The 19414-nt window shown below is 36.1% G+C and overlaps 1 protein-coding gene across 4 annotated transcripts in view; it reads left to right on the top strand.

Moving 5' to 3' along the window:
- Positions 1-938: 938 nt before the first annotated feature.
- Positions 939-19414, top strand: part of plekha1b (pleckstrin homology domain containing, family A (phosphoinositide binding specific) member 1b) — a 40446-nt gene continuing 21970 nt past the window's right edge. For all 4 annotated transcript variants that reach the window (XM_059324162.1, XM_059324163.1, XM_059324164.1 and 1 more), the window contains exons 1-5: positions 939-988; positions 7063-7248; positions 12051-12107; positions 14108-14153; positions 18667-18764. In XM_059324162.1, the coding sequence (XP_059180145.1) occupies positions 7108-7248; positions 12051-12107; positions 14108-14153; positions 18667-18764 (342 nt within the window). In that variant the 5' untranslated portion in view covers positions 939-988; positions 7063-7107. The remainder of the gene's footprint in view (positions 989-7062; positions 7249-12050; positions 12108-14107; positions 14154-18666; positions 18765-19414) is intronic.

Consider the following 19414-nt stretch of genomic DNA (forward strand, 5'->3'; position numbering starts at 1 on the left):
AAACTTGGTCAGTACAATCACAAGGCCTTAGGGATCAAAAGTTGTATAAATCTTACCCGACGGTCACACTATGTGGGCGTGGCATGGCGGCAAAATATGGCGTCTCGCCATCTAACACCAGACTGCATAACTTGACCATACATTGTCCAATCCGTCCCAAATTTCACACACGTGATAAGGGTCCAGCCATAAACACATCCACATGTCAATATTGACACACAGTCATAGCGCCCCCTGCTGGCAACAGCAAGTAGCATGTTTTACACCTACCACAAGCACAGTGGTAGGAGACATGCCATTTGGGACGCATAGGGACTGAGCCAACAGTGCCACGTCCGACGTGCCCTCCCCTGACGGCGCCTCCCCCGACGGCTCCACTTTGCGAGGGCCCGTTCAGTACTGCGCGCAGTCCTAGTTTGTTGTTGTTGTTGTAATTTTTTGTCATTTTATGTCTTTTTTTGGTCATTTTGTTTTTTTTTTGGGCCATTTTGTGTCTTTTTCGGTAATTTTGTGTGTTTTGGTAATTTTGTGTCTTTTTTAGTCATTCTGTGTCTTTTTTTTTTGGTAATTTTGTGTGTTTTTTGGCCAATTTATGTCTTTTTTTTTATCATTTTGTGGTCAATTTGATTCTCTTTTGGGATTGTGTCTTTTCTGACAAATGCCAAAGTAGCAAGTTATTACTTCACAAGGAGTCTCTGGCTTGAAGCTGACTGTGTTTAGTTGTTGTCTGCTTCATTATTCGTCCAAAATACGTCGTATCAACTGAGTTTGTATGATCTGAACAGTGCGTGGAGATTCTGTTCAGTGAGACAACATGCATGTTAAATTGGGGGTTGAGAACTACTGGGGTAGGTAACGTCATTGTCGACCAGCGCTTTTATTTTGAAAGCAGAAAGCGGAAGCTGCGTGTTCGGGCTGTGTTGTGTCTAACTTGACGCTGAGAGCCGAACAGCTGCTGCCACACTGGACTCGGACTGAGCCGAACTGTGTAAGTAAACCCACAATCCGCCGCTTTTACAGCCCAAGAGGCGCAACACGGTCACACCGCGCTTTCACACACACACAGACTCACAAAAATACCTAAATGTGTTCGTATGAAGTGTCGAAGAGACGGATTATGGAGGCGGGAGAGGAAATGGGTCGATGTTTGGAGGCCTGTGACAACAGTTTGATCTCCACAGGGAAACATTGTGACCTGAGGACTGTTTAATGGATTTATTAACCCACTGGATAGAATATGGCAGAGATGGGCAACTTAAATGCTGCAGGGGGCCACAATGTTTCATGTTCACTACCACAGGGCCACATATAGGAGCGTGCACTTAACCAGATATGATGAAACTGCAATTTTAAATATGTTTACAGTGCAGTAACTTAACATATTTCATGCTAAAATGCATGTTTAACAGTATAAATAGGAATATAAAAGTTTGAAGCAAATAAAAAATAACAAACATTAATTGCAAGAAGTCATTTTGTGCATTTTTACACTGCACTTTTAAGATTTCAAATGCATGTAGTTGTACTGAGGGCCACTTCAAGTGAGAGTGCGGGCCGTTTGTGGCCCCCGGGCCTCCAGTTGCCCATCCCTGGACTATGTCATGCTGTGTGGAGTTTCTAAATCGAAGGTGACAGCGTTTAGTTTAGTTTAGTTTAGTCGTAGAAGTTTAATTACTATGGGCTGAAATATACGTTGGGTTTTTTTAAACATTTGTTGCCACCAAGCGGCAACCTCCCGTTTGGGCTAAAATATGTGCCACTAGAAACTTAATTTGAATGATTTATATTTGAATATGCATTGTTTAATTTGAATCATTGCGTTGAAAAACTGAATCTGAATTGTAATTTGACATTTAATTTATTAGTTTGGAACTGAACATTTAGTTCCCACAATTCAAATTCAGTTCGCAAAATTTAATTTCAATTTTGCTGCGACAAACAGAGTTGAGGCAAAGCAATCGAGCACAGATACACAGAACGCCTCTTCGGCCAATCAGCACCTCCATTTTTTGTTTTTTTTAACATTTGTTGCCACCAAGCGGCAACCTCCCGTTTGGGCTAAAATATGTGCCACTAGAAACTTAATTTGAATGATTTGTATTTGAATTTGCATTGTTCAATTTGAATCATTGCGTTGAAAAACTGAATCTGAATTGTAATTTGAAATTTAATTTACTAGTTTGGAACTGAACATTTAGTTCCCACAAAATTCAAATTCAGTTCGCAAAATTTAATTTCTGTTTTGCTGCGACAAACAGAGTTGAGGCAGAGCAATCGAGCACAGATACACAGAACGCCTCTTCGGCCAATCAGGACCTCCATTTTTTGTTTTTTTTAACATTTGTTGCCACCAAGCGGCAACCTCCCGCTTGGGCTGAAATATGTGCCACCAGAAACTGATTTATATTTGAATTTGAATTGCTTAACTTGAATAATTGCATTAAAAAACTGAATTTGAGTCACATAATTTGAATTTGTATTGTTCAATTTGAATCATTGCGTTGAAAAACTGAATCTGGATTGTAATTTGAAATTGAATTTATTAGTTTGGAACTGAACATTCAGATTCTGTTCATAAAAACTGCAATTCCTCGACTCACCACTTGAGGCTGGTGTGTGTATCTGCGCTCTCGTCGCGTTTACGCAAACGACAACAAACATGTCGGACTATTTCCATCAGTCAGACCTTCAGGTTGCCCTGCAGCTCTGAGAACGATCAGGAGTCGTTTCAGCAGGTTTAGCAGAATTATCACAGATAGTAGAACAGAACAGAGACGGTGCATTAATAAGCTAGGGCAACATTTTCTTCTTCAATTTCTATTTCTATTCTATTTCGTGCTACTAGAAAGAGAAGAAGTGTCTTTGATGTTTGAGCTCTTGGTGGTGTTGTATATATCTTTATTGACACGTTGCCGTGGTTACACATTGTTCTGCTTGTCTCCTGATGACTGCTCGCCTTGTCAGTGACCTGTCAATCAAAGGTAGTCCCGCCCCAAATCATACGATTCTTTATCTATTTTCTTCTAAATGGGGCCATTATTTACACTATTAACATCAGATTGTCTTGAAGAAGATTTTTTACTAGCGATTGAGACCATAGTGTTGTCCTGAAAAACATTTCTGAGGTAATAAATCAAGTGAGAAGTTTTCTCATTTTGCATTGAAATGAATGGAACAAAATGCTTCTGCAGCCACCATCAGCGCCCCCCCGTTGAAATCTTTGGTAGAATGCAGCTGAAGGCACTTCCTGGTTTGTATCACTGCTCAGACCGGGAGGTTGCCGCTTGATCTAAACATGGCCTAAAGTTCATGTTTAATAAGCGCACCATGTGTCCTGTAATGTGTGGGAGTAAATAGCCAATGAGAGCTGAGCCAACAGGGAAACGGATGCAGAAGTCATAACAATGGAGCCTAAAACTGATCCATTTTCCCCATTGTTGTCTTTTTGTCTTTTTTTTTTTTTTAATGTGTAACAATTGTCCTTGAATTGGCCATTCTGGCCACCGCATGACTCCTGTGACGTCACAATACAGGAACAAATAATGGATTATGTTCAACATGTGACCTGACTCTGTTTAGTAATGATGCAAACTATTCGTGCACAGTCACACGTCTGCAAATGCAGGTGAGTAAAGCCGGGCAGAGTTTTTAAAAAAAAAGTAGAATTCGTTGAAATCCAAAGATGCCAGTTTGCTTGGAAGTGAACGTTTTATTCGGCCCTTAGTTTGCATTATTGGAGGTCATTGGGAGCTGAGTTTTCACCATCGACTGTATGTAAATAATGGACGTAGTGACTGTGACGACAAAATGTTTGTTACTGACCTCAGAAAACTGAGCAGCGACTCCTTGGAGTGTCTGTTAGTCCAACCAAACGCTGAACAAGACATTTAATGAACAAAACGTTCAAATAAACTGTCATAAAGTGAAAATACAGTGAAAGGGTCAAAGTTATGAGACCAAACCGCCAAACGTCCTTTTTTATATCTATATAACGTTATATATAACTTTATTGACACGTTGCCGTGGATACGCATTGTTCTGCTTCTCTCCTGATGACGGCTCGCCTTGTTAGTGACCTGTCAATCAAAGGTAGCCCCGCCCCAAATCATACAATTCTTTGTCTTCTGTTTTCTTCTAAATGGGGCCATTATTTACACTATTAACATCAGATTGTCTTGAAGTAGATTTTTTACTAGTGATTGAGACCATAGTGTTGTCCTAAAAAACATTTCTGAGATAATAAATCAAGTGAGAAGTTTTCTCATTTTGCATTGAAATGAATGGACATAAATGCTTTTGCAGCCACACTTAGCGCCCCCTGCTGGAATTTTTGGTAGAATGCAGCTTAAGGCACTTCCTGGTTTGCCTCCCTGCTCAGACCAGGAGGTTGCCGCCTGGTTTTCACACATGTGACCGTGCCTTGAAGGTGCATTCAGTACTACTTAGGATTGCGCAATTTCTACCGAATTTGCATACGATAATATTATAATTGATACGATTCCGAAATAAATATATTTATATGAGAAAAGAATAACAAACATTACAAAAGAACTAAATATGACAAACCCTAGTAAGGGCAGCATTTACATATAAAGAAATAAAAAAAATGTAACTATGCGATATGGTCTAATTCCATATCACATTTAAAAAATAAATCGATATATCGCCCAGCCCTATGATTGGCGATTCTCCCAGTATTTTTTTTCTCTTCATCCCGAAGTAAATAAATAAATAAATAAAGGCTTCTGAGAGACACGGTAGCCAACTACACTGGACTATCTGAAACACCAGGACCATTGCTGGAGGAGGATATGTTGGAAAAGAGAAACAACTGAACTGGAAAATTCTTCCTGCTTCCTCATGAGTTATGGAAACAACAGAGAAGTGTAGTTTGTGCACAAGATTTCGACCAGTGGAATCAAATTATGACCTCAAATTCAAAACGTCAAGTCAAATTGTGGAATTGGAGAATGTGGACAGTGTTCAGACAAAGTAATTACTCACCTGGTGCAATAGTTAAAGTGTGAGAATATAAACTGATTCCAAACTAGCCAGTAGTTACAGAAAACTTAACACCCAAACCTAGTTAATAATAATAAAGATTGACATTTATTGTCGGCCTTCAGTGACTTAAAAGTTGCTACTATTTGTGCTTCAGGCTCATTTTGGTTGGCACCAGAAAAAGAACTTAGGTTTGCTCGACTCCCCTGCTGTCAGCATTGTGAAGACGCACACTAAAAGTCAGGACACACCCACTGATCTCAGTAGAAACACTCACTCTGTCGGAACAAGGTGAGTGTGTTAACCGCAGCGCTGGAGTCAGGAAACAATAGAAGCTGGGTGCGCGCGTGCAAGCACGTAAACCACAAGTATTTAGTGTTAAAGTGATGTTGAACTTAGCATTACGTCACTGCTGCAGCTTGTGAAGACACACACACACACACACACAAAGTAAGAGCAAGACTCTACAGGCCTTTGGGATGTTATGTGTCTTTAACATGTCTTCTCTTAGATTAGTAGAGAGAAAACATACAAAACAAACAACACACTACTCATTAAATAGTGTATTATATTTTTACACTTTGTCTATTTGCATGAGTAGATTTTCTCCTAAGTTAGAAATGTAACTTCTAGGTAGGGCTGGGCGATATATCGATATAAAAGATATATCGATATATTTCTAAATGTGATATGGAATTAGACCATATCACATTCATCAATATAATTCAAATTGCACTGTGATCCTTGCTCCAGACAAGCTGCTGCTTTTTTTTAAGATTTTTTTTTATTTAAATGTGCACTTTATGGAGCTTTGATTTAAAAAAAAAAAGGTTCTCCTGTTGTTGTACAGTATTTATGTTCACTTAAATAAACAGTTTCAATAAAACTACTTGTGACATGTCATATTTGGCTTTGACTGAACTTTTGCTCTCGGGATATATATCGTATATCGATATTCAGTCTAAATATATCGGGATATGACTTTTGGTCCATATGACCCAGCCCTACTTTTCATCTAAAGTTAGCATTAGATGATGCCTTATTTCAAGAACTTGGTATTTAGCTAAGTTCCTTGCTAAGCTAACTACTTAGCTAAGTTCTTGGCTAAGTAGTTAGCTAAGTTCCTTGCTAAGCTAACTACTTAGCTAACTTCTTGGCTAAGTAGTTAGCTTAGCAAGCTACTTAGCCAAGTAGTTAGCTATATAATAATACAAAAACTTTTTTTCTTCATAAAGTATGAGAGGCAAAATGGAAATAATGATCGGTTGTTATCAAAAACAAGATATTTAAAGAATACTTGGAATATTCAATCCTAAAATAAGTTTATGGGTGATTTCAGAATTGCGGGTACATTTCGCGTCTCCCAGAAAAACCTTTGATTATTTCCCCCTGAAAAAGTATTTACTGGATCTGTTTTAAATAATATTGCTAATTATATTGAATGTTCCCCAATAATAATGATTGGTGTGTATTTTAGGCACAATTTATATGTAAAATATTCATTAAATGATTCCCACCCATCAATTATTGGCTGTCTTCAGCTTGTGATTCACATGTTCATGTTGAATTAACATAAAATAATTCATTAAAATTAGCAGTTTTTTTGTGCTAATTCTATAAATACTCATACTTACAGTTGCACAGAGTATTTATTTTCTGTAATACATGGGATTTCAACATTAAAAAAATATATTTTTTATCTGTCCCTATGATCCGGTCAACTCTGTTATCTCTGTTATAAAACCATATAAAAAACCCTACAGCATTCAAATAAAAAACATGAGACCTGCACCCAGTGATGTCACTTCCTCTTGCAGAGAAGATTTGGAGGGAGTTAATGAATGTTAAACTTTCTCTCTCATTAACTTGTACAAAATGTTGAGAATACTCCAACAGTAGATTAATTAAATGTCAAATCTGTTACTATGATATTCTAGTGAATCTGTCATGCTGCAGTTCTGGACTTTCCATTCTAACCAGTTTGAGAAGTTGATTAGTGGGACGTTGTGGAGCAGTTGTTGTGAATAAGTGCATCAGCTAAACGTGTCCCTCCTCCTGCAGCGTTCCTGTGATGCCCCAGGGAGGGCTGAGCTGGTCGGGGTTGCGATGCCTTACTGGGACCGACAGAATCGTATATGTGGCTTCCTGGACATCGAGGAGAATGAGAGCAGCGGCAGGTTCCTGCGCCGATACTTCATCCTGGACACTCAGGAGGGAAACCTGCTGTGGTACATGGACAACCCACAGGTGTGTGTGTGTGTATGTGTCTGTGTGTGTACAGATAAATATGCACACAACTGAGAACTCCTGCCATGACACCTGTAGAGATTCTACAGTGACTCTGTGTGTGTGTGTGTGTGTGTGTGTGTGTGTGTGTGTGTGTGTGTGTGTGTGTGTGTTTACAGTGGCAAGAAAAAGTATGTGAACCCTGTGAAATGACCGACTTTTCTACATTAATTTCTCATAAAATGTGATCTGATCTGTGTCCCAAGTCCCAAATATAGACAAACATGTGTACTTAGCCAAGAAGTTAGCTAAGTAGTTAGCTTAGCAAGCAACTTAGCCAAGAAGTTAGCTAAGTAGTTAGCTTAGCAAGCAAACTAGCCAAGAAGTTAGTTAAGTAGTTAGCTTAGCAAGCTACTTGGCTAAATACTTAGCCAAGAAGTTAGCTAAGCAGTTAGCTTAGCAAGCAACTTAGCCAATAAGTTAGTTAAGTAGTTAGCTTAGCAAGCTACTTAGTTAAATACTTAGCCAAGAAGTTAGCTAAGTAGTTAGCTTAGCAAGCAACTTAGCCAAGAAGTTAGCTAAGTAGTTAGCTTAGCAAGCAACTTAGCCAATAAGTTAGTTAAGTAGTTAGCTTAGCAAGCAACTTAGCCAAGAAGTTAGTTAAGTAGTTAGCTTAGCAAGCTACTTAGTTAAATACTTAGCCAAGAAGTTAGCTAAGCAGTTACCTTAGCAAGCAACTTAGCCAAGAAGTTAGTTAAGTAGTTAGCTTAGCAAGCTACTTAGCTAAATACATAGCCAAAAAGTTAGCTAAGTAGTTAGCTTAGCAAGCAACTTAGCCAAGAAGTTAGTTAAGTAGTTAGCTTAGCAAGCAACTTAGCCAAGAAGTTAGTTAAGTAGTTAGCTTAGCAAGCTACTTAGTTAAATACTTAGCCAAGAAGTTAGCTAAGTAGTTAGCTTAGCAAGCTACTTAGTTAAATACTTAGCCAAGAAGTTAGCTAAGTAGTTAGCTTAGCAAGCTACTTAGTTAAATACTTAGCCAAAAAGTTAGCTAACTAGTTAGCTTAGCAAGCAACATAGCCAAGAAGTTAGTTAAGTAGTTAGCTTAGCAAGCTACTTAGTTAAATACTTAGCCAAGAAGTTAGCTAAGTAGTTAGCTTTGCAAGCAACTTAGCCAAGAAGTTAGTTAAGTAGTTAGCTTAGCAAGCTACTTAGTTAAATACTTAGCCAAGAAGTTAGCTAAGTAGTTAGCTTAGCAAGCAACTTAGCCAAGAAGTTAGTTAAGTAGTTAGCTTAGCAAGCTACTTAGCTAAATACATAGCCAAGAAGTTAGCTAAGCAGTTAGCTTAGCAAGCTACTTAGCTAAAAAATGAATATGGATAATTTTTGACCCATGTTGTGCATTAGAAGAGTAGTGACACAAAAAGGGATTTTATTAAAAAAATAATAAAGGAAAACATAAAATTAGGATGTATGATGATCAAAAACAAACTAATTGAGGAAAACCTGGAATACTGAATGATGGAAATCATTTATTGCAAAGATATAGAACATAAAAACTCTTATATATCGAGTCACTTTAGACTCATGTTATGCATCAAAGGGTTAATATTGAACTAAATGCTCACTGTGATGTATTCAACTTGTCTGTCTCTCGGCTCTGAAGTGAACTTCTGTCTCTCCTTATCATTGTTAATTAATTGAAGCCAGTTTTTCAAAGTGCAAAGTCACACAAGTCTTTAATTTATATTTAAATTTGAATTCCATTAATAATAAACCAAAATAGAGTCAGTAAGGCAGAAGATGTTCCCAGAGGAAGGTGAAGTACGAACAATAAAGCACATAAATAATTGAGACTAAAAAGATGCAAACAGGAAGGAAAGAACTACTCTGAATAGGTTTTAGTGAAGTTGGTTGACAAGTTGAATAATCTTTCATCTAGCATGTGAGTGGTTTCACAGTGTGTGTTAAATGAAGCAGAGAAGCAGGAACCGAAACAGAAATTGAAAAGGTTATTTAAAGTACGTTTAGAATTTCCCACAGCTGTGTGGCTGATGCAGGTTTTTAGCAGGTGCTGTCAGTTTACAGTCAGGAAATACTTCTAGTGTCCGTAGGAAATATGTATTCATATAGTGGGAGATAAGATTAGTAGATTTTTCAATTCTGGCCAAGTTGTGTGTGAAAGTGGGATGTACAATGAGGTGTAATACTCTTAATGCGTAGTGTTAATATACAAAGTGTATATTGGGTAATACATGGATGTACATTGAGATATAAAGAGACACAGAAATAGTTATTTTAAGAAAAAGAAACTTAATCGTTCAACATGGTTAGACATATATACAGACACAGATATAGGAGGGACAAACAGCACAAACAGATGGATGTGAATAATGTGAGTAAGGGTTATTAGGTGTGTTAATGTGGAATGTGTAGATTGATTGATAACTATTGTGTTTCATATATTGTGGCTATGCAGACCACTACAACGTCTGCAACTCCATAAAACACTTACTGTTCATAAGGTACCACACCATCCAGCACATACACATTGAACATTGATATTCACTGGAAATTATTTGAATATTATTGTTAAATCGAACCTTGTAGCCACTTTAAAACTCCTAAAGATAGGTAGGCTAAATAGACTTACAGATGAGATGAGTCAGGGTGTAAATCCAGAGTGAATTGTGTTACTGACCAGGTGTAGGCCTATCACACAATGGGGCGGAGCTCCACTAAAAGGCGTCCGATCGGAAACAGTGCAATGCCGCAACAGTTTTAAGACAAGATTATAGAATATAATATTGAGATATAAATGACAAGTTTTTAACATTTTATTTTTGCTAAATTTGTTAAAATAATCCATTAATCGAAAAAATAACTGATAGATTAATCGAAAAAATAATCGTTAGCTGCAGACCTAAAAACTATATTGTCTGATGTCATGCATGAGACAAAAACACTGTTCATTGCATCAAACACTTACATGATTTTGCATCTCATATTGTGATATATGTATGCAGTGTTTCCCACAGACCAGGTAGCAATGTGTGGTGCTCCACTGACACCGGTGGGTGAATCGAGTGTCACAGTGTGGTGCAGTCAATCATCGGTTGGATGCAGTGGGGGGTGTTCAACACTTTCTGAAGCTGCCACATGAAAAAACCTGTTTCTATTGTTCTTCAGAGTCACCTGCTGAGACACTATAAAGCTACAGCATTTCAGCTCAATCTTACTTCTTTAAAAGTAAGTTATTTAAGAGAAGACAACTAAAAACATTTTTACCAGAACCCTGCCTGGTTTCATTCCTCACCCCAACTAGTTCAATCTTTAGATTCTGTGACAGGAATGATTTGCACAAAACAACTTCAATTTGAGGTTTTTATTTCAAATAATTAACTTAAGACCTACCTCAACCAATAACCTGTTCTGTTTTGGTAAAATAATGTAAAAAATAAAATATATTAACACAAATAAAATAAAGAAACTACCTAAGGAACAAAGCCTGATTCAGATTCTGTAGCCTATTTAGTGCACAGCTTCATGTCCTATCAGAACACCTCATTTTTCTTGGCTTCCTGAAAAACAACTCAAGTGCTCTTCATAAGGGACCTCCTTGGGTTCAGGCCCATTTATGGACAGTCTTGCTTGAGAAACAGCAAAAAAAACAGCCACAGACAAATCAGAATTAAAATAGGCTACTTTCCCCACTTGTTTTTTTTTTTAATTTAAAGTCTAAACTTCTCTGTTTCACCTCACCTGTTGTTTCAGCAGCTGCCTGTCTTACAGGAGCATTTTGTCTGCTGTCCTCTATTTCTCCCTGAGCACCACTGTTTGATGCCTATACAACATTCAGATAAATTAACGTTTACGAGCCATTTGACTGTTCAACTTTGTTTCAGACTGATACCTCCTCATGCTGCTCCTTGTCCTCTTGACGAGGCCGTTTTTGCCGTGAAAAAAAACGTTCAATACTCATCTGGATTAAAGCAGGAAACATTCAGAAAAACTGCTGATAACTACAACAATAATAATATTCATAATAACTTAAAAAATGTAGTCTATTCTTTTTGATTTGACTGTGGGCATAGTAGTCTACTCTATCCCCTCAAATATTAGGGCTGTAAAGTCCTAAATTCTTTAAATATATCACTTTATTATCATTTTAAACCCTTTTAGGTGAGAAAGTAGCCGTTTAGATCCCCAGTGCGTTAATTTGTCTAAATACCAGCTGTTTACTATTTGGTTCGGACGAATTTGGTGCTACTCAAGCTAGCCGTCGTGAGCAACGCACTTCCGGTTACATTCACAAAAATAAAATGCCCGTTGCCCTTTATAACGTTAGAATTTGTGCTGTTACTTTGAAAACAGGAAGCGAACCTACCCTCGATGTAGCTAGCTTGACGCAGCCGCTTTGACTGCTCTCGTCCCGTTAACGGCATTTAAGGAAACCATTCAATATGCCTTAACGTTACCGGAGAGTCTTGACAGCTCAGAGACTGGCCCGGTTCATTGTAAAACATTTATTTATTGATGTGAATGTGGTGTTTTCTGTGTGTTGGCTAACGTTACAGACGTTACAGTTTTTTTAATCCCCTGGAGAGGAAAAAAACAAAACAGAATCATTTTGTGGCGGTTGGTCTCTATTCTGTGGCGGTGCGCCACAGAATGGTCTATGTGTGGGAAACACTGGTATGTAAACTATATTGATATATTGATTGCCACTGTATCGCCCAGCCATCTTTTTTTTTTGTGGGAATAAATGACAAACCCAATCCCAGTTTTTACTTCTACTTATATATATTTATTGTGTTTTTTTTCAGAATCTGCCTAAAGGTGCAGAGAACGTGGGATCTCTCAAACTCACCTACATCTCCAAGGTTAGTCCTCTCTCTCAAACACACACACAAAAAATGTGAATGTGCAAAACCGATGACATCCCCGACATTTTGCTTAGTGTTAATTGCATATCTTTGAACACATTCTACATATTAAATATGAACTAGGCTTGGGCTGATGCTTGATTGAATTGACAGTTGTTGATGGTTTGAATCAACTTCCAATCTAGTAGTCAGGCGGCTTAGGACCAGATTTAAGAATAAAGGGGACACGTCGGGCAAAAGCACCACACTTTTTCCACATATTCTCTGTCACTATAGGTTTCAATTTTTGGTAGGAGCCACTTCATCAAGATTGCGGATCAGAGATGGCAGCCATATAAGGTCTATGAGAACCAATATATCTTCCAAGCCACTTAGAAGGTTAATCTTGGTGTCAAAATATAAATGTCTCACTCGCCTAAACGCCCCTAATTTGAATACGAGAAGTTTTGTCAGGACTTTTTTAGTCCCTATAGAAGAGCAGGTCCTTTTATCTCCCCTGAAAAAAGCCTGGTTACTGATTGGATAGAACACTAAGCAGGATGTCGTCGTACCCTACCCGACAACAACACGCGCCATTTGTAAAAGCCGGCGAAGCAGTGTTGCCAACTTAGCGACTTTGTTGCTAAATTTAGCAACTTTTCAGACCCCCTTAGAGACTATTTTTCAAGAAATCGACTGGAGACAAATCCAGCGACTAGTTCTTACTCTTCTTAACGAGCCGCTAACGAGCCAGAGGCCGTCTCGTTAAGAAGAGCCGCAGTTAGCTACAGTTAGCTACAGTTAGCTCTGTAGCAGTACAGTGTGTGTGTGCTAACAGGCTAACAGTTAGCTCTGTAGCAGTACAGTGTGTATGTGCTAACAGGCTAACAGTTAGCTCTGTAGCAGTACAGTGTGTATGTGCTAACAGGCTAACAGTTAGCTCTGTAGCAGTACAGTGTGTATGTGCTAACAGGCTAACAGTTAGCTCTGTAGCAGTACAGTGTGTGTGTGCTAACAGGCTAACAGTTAGCTCTGTAGCAGTACAGTGTGTATGTGCTAACAGGCTAAAAGTTAGCTCTGTAGCAGTACAGTGTGTATGTGCTAACAGGCTAACAGTTAGCTCTGTAGCAGTACAGTGTGTATGTGCTAACAGGCTAACGGTTAGCTCTGTAGCAGTACAGTGTGTATGTGCTAACAGGCTAACAGTTAGCTCTGTAGCAGTACAGTGTGTATGTGCTAACAGGCTAACAGTTAGCTCTGTAGCAGTACAGTGTGTATGTGCTGCTGCTGCAGGAGGTGTTCACTTAGCGATCTCTGTTTGTTTACAACAAGCACCAGACACTCTGTGCACAGTTAGTGATGCCGGTTAATTCACCATCACGATGTTTATGATCAGCGGAGACGCTGTGCATAATTAGCCATGCTGCTTTCAGCTCTTCAGAGAGCATCTTCTTTTCTTGCACCACACGGTAATTATACTCCTTAAAGAATTGTCACCAGCACTTATTACTTATTACTAATAGCTCTTACTGCACTATACCTTGATTGTTGGCTTTTTTCTTCCTGTAAGTCGCTTTAGATAAAAGCGTCTGCTAAATGACTAAATGTAAATGTAAAATGCTGACGTTGTGCACAGTTAGCGATGGTGAAAACCATACATCACCTCCGGGGTCTCCACTACTAACTTGTAGTGGAGACACGCAGAGTCAGCGGACTTTTGAGGGGGCGTGGCCTGAGACATTAGAGGGGGCGTGGCCTGAGACATTAGAGGGGGCGTGGCCTGAGACATTAGAGGGGGCGTGACCTGAGACTGAGTAAACACGGCTATTGTGATGATGGTGTAATGGATCTGGTTAGCAAACTGGTGCTAACATGTTTCCCTGCTTCAGCCTGTAACCAGCTGTGGATGCCTGGTTTTCAGTTCAAGTTTTTCCACAAATTCTAATAAAGTTTCCAGAAAATCAGCATTGTAATGTGAGTTGATGTGGGACATTAAAGCTTTCCTCTGTGCTGTTCAGGTCAGTGATGCCACCAAACTCAGACCGAAGGCAGAGTTCTGCTTTGGTAAGTTCACCTTTACTTTCTTCTCCACATTTTTTTTCACTCATTCGTTCCTTATCTCTCTCTGCTCCCTCCGTCTTTCCCTTTGTGGGCGTTGTCATGGTTTCAGCTCGGCTCCTTAGCGACAGTTAAAATGACACAAAATGACCAAAAGACATAAAATCACCCAAAAAAGACACAAAAAGACCAAAAAAAGAAAACAAAAGACGTAAAATCACAAAAAAGACAAAAAAAACACACAGAAAAGACATAAAATGACAAAAAAATGACAAAAAAAAAAGACGTTAAATCACAAAAAAAGACATAAAATGACCAAAAAAAAAGACACAAAAAGACGTAAAATCACAAAAAAAGACAAAAAAAAGCCAATTTAAAAAAAAAAACTAAGTAAAAAACAAATAATCATCAGGTCACTCTGCTCGGGCCAGTTCATCACTGCTGGCAGCTTTAATTAAGAGTTAATTTCTTATTTTAAGCGTTCAACATGCTTATTTCTAGATTTAACAATCATAATTTAAGAAATCTTGTCAAGTTAAATTATCTGTCCATGCAGCAAGATCATTTCCCTCAGATTTACTGTTTGATCTGGTTTTTAGACTAAACACCTTTTTGCCGTGTATACAGTAGAACACTTCTCTTCCCAACCTTTTTCTCCTCCCTCTCTACTCTACCTTCTCTTCCTTCATTCCTGCTCCTTTCTTGTTTCCTTCCTTCCTTGTTTCCTCCAGTTCTCGTCCGTTTTCCCCTCTCCCGTTACGTTTATTTCCTCTCTTTTGTCCCTGACAGCTTGTTGTTGTTCCTCTGGTGGCCAACAGTAGCTTTCAGTCACTCAATAGAAGGAAACTGTACAATGACTGATCTGACCTCCACACACACACACACACACACACACACACACACACACACACACACACACATCCTCTGCCTCTGAGAAACCAGAAACAAACTGATATTTTTAGATCATGATTTGCATGAAGCTCGGCGTGTTTTTCTTCTTCCTCTTGTGTTTTCTACTCGAATGTTTGAACGTTTCAGAGGATGAAGAGAATAAAAACCAACTAGGGTTGTCATGGATACTGAAATGTTCAACTAGATACCGATACTCAGGAAAATATTCGATACTCGATACCATTTTCGATACCACAAGGACAAAAACAAAGACCCCAAAATTTAACAGAAATATTTTTATTAACAAGAAAAATGTAAAAATTAACAGAACAGAATATTTTCTCTTAGGTTATTAAGTTTACTGACTACTGTATGTTTTATGTGGTAATTATGTTTGATGTTTGTTTGTGTCTAGTTTTAATGTTATTTAATGTGTTAAAGTTCTTATTTATGTATTCATTTATTTAGGTTGGTTTTGTGATTTTGTTGTTGTTCTTTTTTTTTCTTTTTTTTCTTTTTTACTGTGTTTTTCCATTGGTGACTTATGTTGTGTTTTGTTTAAATTAATGATAAAAAATTAAAATTTAAAAATTTAAAAAAATGAGCAGAACCACAGGTTAAATATTTATAATAAAAAACATGGTAACAAGCTTCAGGTCTGAGGTAGTGAAAAAAAAAAATACAATAAACAATAACAATTAGAACAATATTTTGAGGTTGTATGCTGTGCACAATATTAGGCAAGCTTGATAAAAAAATACTCAGGAAAATATTCGATACTCGATACCATTTTCGATACCACAAGGATAAAAACAAAGACCCCAAAATTTAACAGAAATATTTTTATTAACAAGAAAAATGCAACATGTAAAAATTAACAGAACAGAATATTTTCTCTTAGGTTATTAAGTTTACTGATATACTGTATGTTTTATGTGGTAATTATGTTTGTTTGTGTCTAGTTTTAGTTTTAGTGTTATTTAATGTGTTAAAGTTCTTATTTATTATTGTTTTTATTTATTTAATTATTTAGGTTGGTTTTGTGATTTTGTTGTTGTTCTTCTTTTTCTTCCTTTTTTTTCTTTTTTACTGTGTTTGTCCATTTGTGACTTATGTTGTGTTTTGTTTAAATTAATAATAAAAATAAATAAATAAAAAATTAGCAGAACCACAGGTAAAATATTTATAATAAAAAAACAGTTGTGCAAAAAGAAACTGCAACTATGATAACAAGCTTCAGGTCTGAGGTAGTGCAAAAAATAAATAAATACAATAAACAATAACAATTAGAACAATATTTTGAGGTTGTATGCTGTGCACAATATTAGACAAGCTTGATAAAAAAAATACTCAGGAAAATATTCGATACTCGATACCATTTTCGATACCACAAGGATAAAAACAAAGACCCCAAAATTTAACAGAAATATTTTTATTAACAAGAAAAATGCAACATGTAAAAAATTAACAGAACAGAATATTTTCTCTTAGGTTATTAAGTTTACTGACGACTGTATGTTTTATGTGGTAATTATGTTTGTTTGTGTCTAGTTTTAGTTTTAATGTTATTTAATGTGTTAAAGTTCTTATTTATTGTTGTTTTATTTATTTATGTATTTATTTATTTAGGTTGGTTTTGTGATTTTGTTGTTGTTGTTCTTTTTCTTTCTTTTTTTTCTTTTTTACTGTGTTTGTCCATTGGTGACTTATGTTGTGTTTTGTTTAAATTAATAATAAATTAAATAAATTAAAAATAAATTTAAAAAATGAACAGAACCACAGGTTAAATATTTATAAAAAAAACAGTTGTGCAAAAAGAAACTGCAACTATGATAACAAGCTTCAGGTCTGAGGTAGTGCAAAAAATAAATAAATACAATAAACAATAACAATTAGAACAATATTTTGAGGTTGTATGCTGTGCACAATATTAGGAAAGCTTGATAAAAAAATACTCAGGAAAATATTCGATACCATTTTCGATACCACAAGGATAAAAACAAAGACCCCAAAATTTAACAGAAATATTTTTATTAACAATAAAAATGTAAAAATTAACAGAACAGAATATTTTCTCTTAGGTTATTAAGTTTACTGACTACTGTATGTTTTATGTGGTAATTATGTTTGTTTGTGTCTAGTTTTAGTTTTAATGTTATTTAATGTGTTAAAGTTCTTGTTTATTATTGTTGTTTTATTTATTTAATTATTTAGGTTGGTTTTGTGATTTTGTTGTTGTTCTTCTTTTTCTTTCTTTTTTTTCTTTTTTACTGTGTTTGTCCATTGGTGATTTATGTTTTGTTTAAATTAATAATAAAAATTAAAATTAAAAAAACTAAAAAATGAACAGAAGCACAGGTTAAATATTTATAATAAAAAACAGTTGTGCAAAAAGAAACTGCAACTATGATAACAAGCTTCAGGTCTGAGGTAGTGCAAACAATAAATAAATACAATAAACAATAACTATTAGAACAATATCTTGAGGTTGTATGCTGTGCACAATATTAGACAAGCTTGATAAAAAAATACTCAGGAAAATATTCGATACTCGATACCATTTTCGATACCACAAGGATGAAAAAAAAAAGACCCCAAAATTTAACAGAAATATTTTAATTAACAAGACAAAATGTAAAAATTAACAGAACAGAATATTTTCTCTTAGGTTATTAAGTTTACTGACTACTGTATGTTTAATGTGGTAATTATGTTTGATGTTTGTTTGTTTGTTTGTGTCTAGTTTTAGTTTTAATGTTATTTAATGTGTTAAAGTTCTTATTTATTGTTTTATTTATTTATTTATTTAGGTTGGTTTTGTGATTTTGTTGTTGTTCTTTTTCTTTCTCTTTTTTCTTTTTTACTGTGTTTGTCCATTGGTGACTTATGTTGTGTTTTGTTTAAATTAATAAAAAATAATAATAATAAAACATTTTTAAAAATGAACAGAACCACAGGTTAAATATTTATAATAAAAACAGTTGTGCAAAAAGAAACTGCAACTATGGTAACAAGCTTCAGGTCTGAGGTAGTGCAGAAAATAAATAAATACAATAAACAACAATTAGAATAATAGGTAACGCTTCATAATAAGGTCCTTAATAACCATTAATAACAAGTAATAAGGCATTGTTCTCGCTTTAGATCCGGTAGTTGCAAAAAGCATAGTTAAATTATAGTTAACTTATAATAGATGAGCAATAAAGTTTATTTTAATATCAATAAGCAAACAAAATAAGATTAATAAAGGCATGGCAAAGACATAATGGGTGGGTCATGGGTGTTTGTAATGCCATTATTAACACTTATATAAGCTTATAAACACACAATAATGTTAATAAGCATCTTCTAAGGACTTACAAGGGCCTTATTACTTGTTAATTAATGGTTATTACAAGGACCTTAATATAGAGCATTACCGAACAATATTTTGAGGTTGTATGCTGTGCACAATATTAGGCAAGCTTGATAAAAAAAATAACAATAACTTAACTTAAGTGTTCATTCCTTGGCTAGGTATCGATACTTTTGAAAATGAGTATCGTATCCGGATACAACGTTTTAGCATCGATACTTTTGATAACCAACACGTTAACACTTGTTCCTCTGTTTTTTTCTCTTTCTCTAGTTATAAATGCAGGAATGAGGAAGTTTTACCTGCAGGCCAACGACCAGCAGGACCTGGTGGAATGGATCAGTGTTCTCAACAACGCCACCAAGATTACAGTGAGACACACACACACACACACACACACACACACACACACACACACACACATTTTTGTACTACTATCTTTGTGAGGACCCTCATTGGAACAGTGAATTCCCTTGCAAGATTATAATAGTTTTGGATTTTTCATTAGTTTTAGTTTTAATTTCGTTGTGATTTTTTGTTTTCAAATTCAGTTAGTTTTAACAACTTTTTAGAGTGAGTTTGCTAGTTTTAGTTTAGTTTTTATTAGTTGTAGTTTTTTGTAATGGGGTATTTGTTGGGTGGGAGATTAAAAGAGGTCACAGTAAATTTTGCCTTTATTTCCTTTCTCTGATCCATCTTCATTATGTATGAAAAATGTTGACAAAGACGAAAACGAAGGACATTTTCACTATAATTTTAGTTAGTTTTGTAACCACTCAATACAGTTTCAGTTAATTGTCTTTTTTTTTTTTTAAACTCTCATTTTTATTTCAGTTAACGAAAATGTTTTTTCAATTCTAGTTTTGGTTATTTCGTTTCGTTTTCGTTAACTATAATAACCTTGTTCCCTAGCCCCTTACTCTAAGGTAACCATGGTAACCCTAAAATAAACCTAATAGTAACCTTTAACCCTTAAAACAAAGTCTGAAATCTCCAAAAAAAAGCCTTTAAAGAAGTGAGG

Source organism: Centropristis striata, chromosome 21 (genome assembly GCF_030273125.1).
Source record: "Centropristis striata isolate RG_2023a ecotype Rhode Island chromosome 21, C.striata_1.0, whole genome shotgun sequence".
NCBI lineage: Eukaryota > Metazoa > Chordata > Actinopteri > Perciformes > Serranidae > Centropristis > Centropristis striata.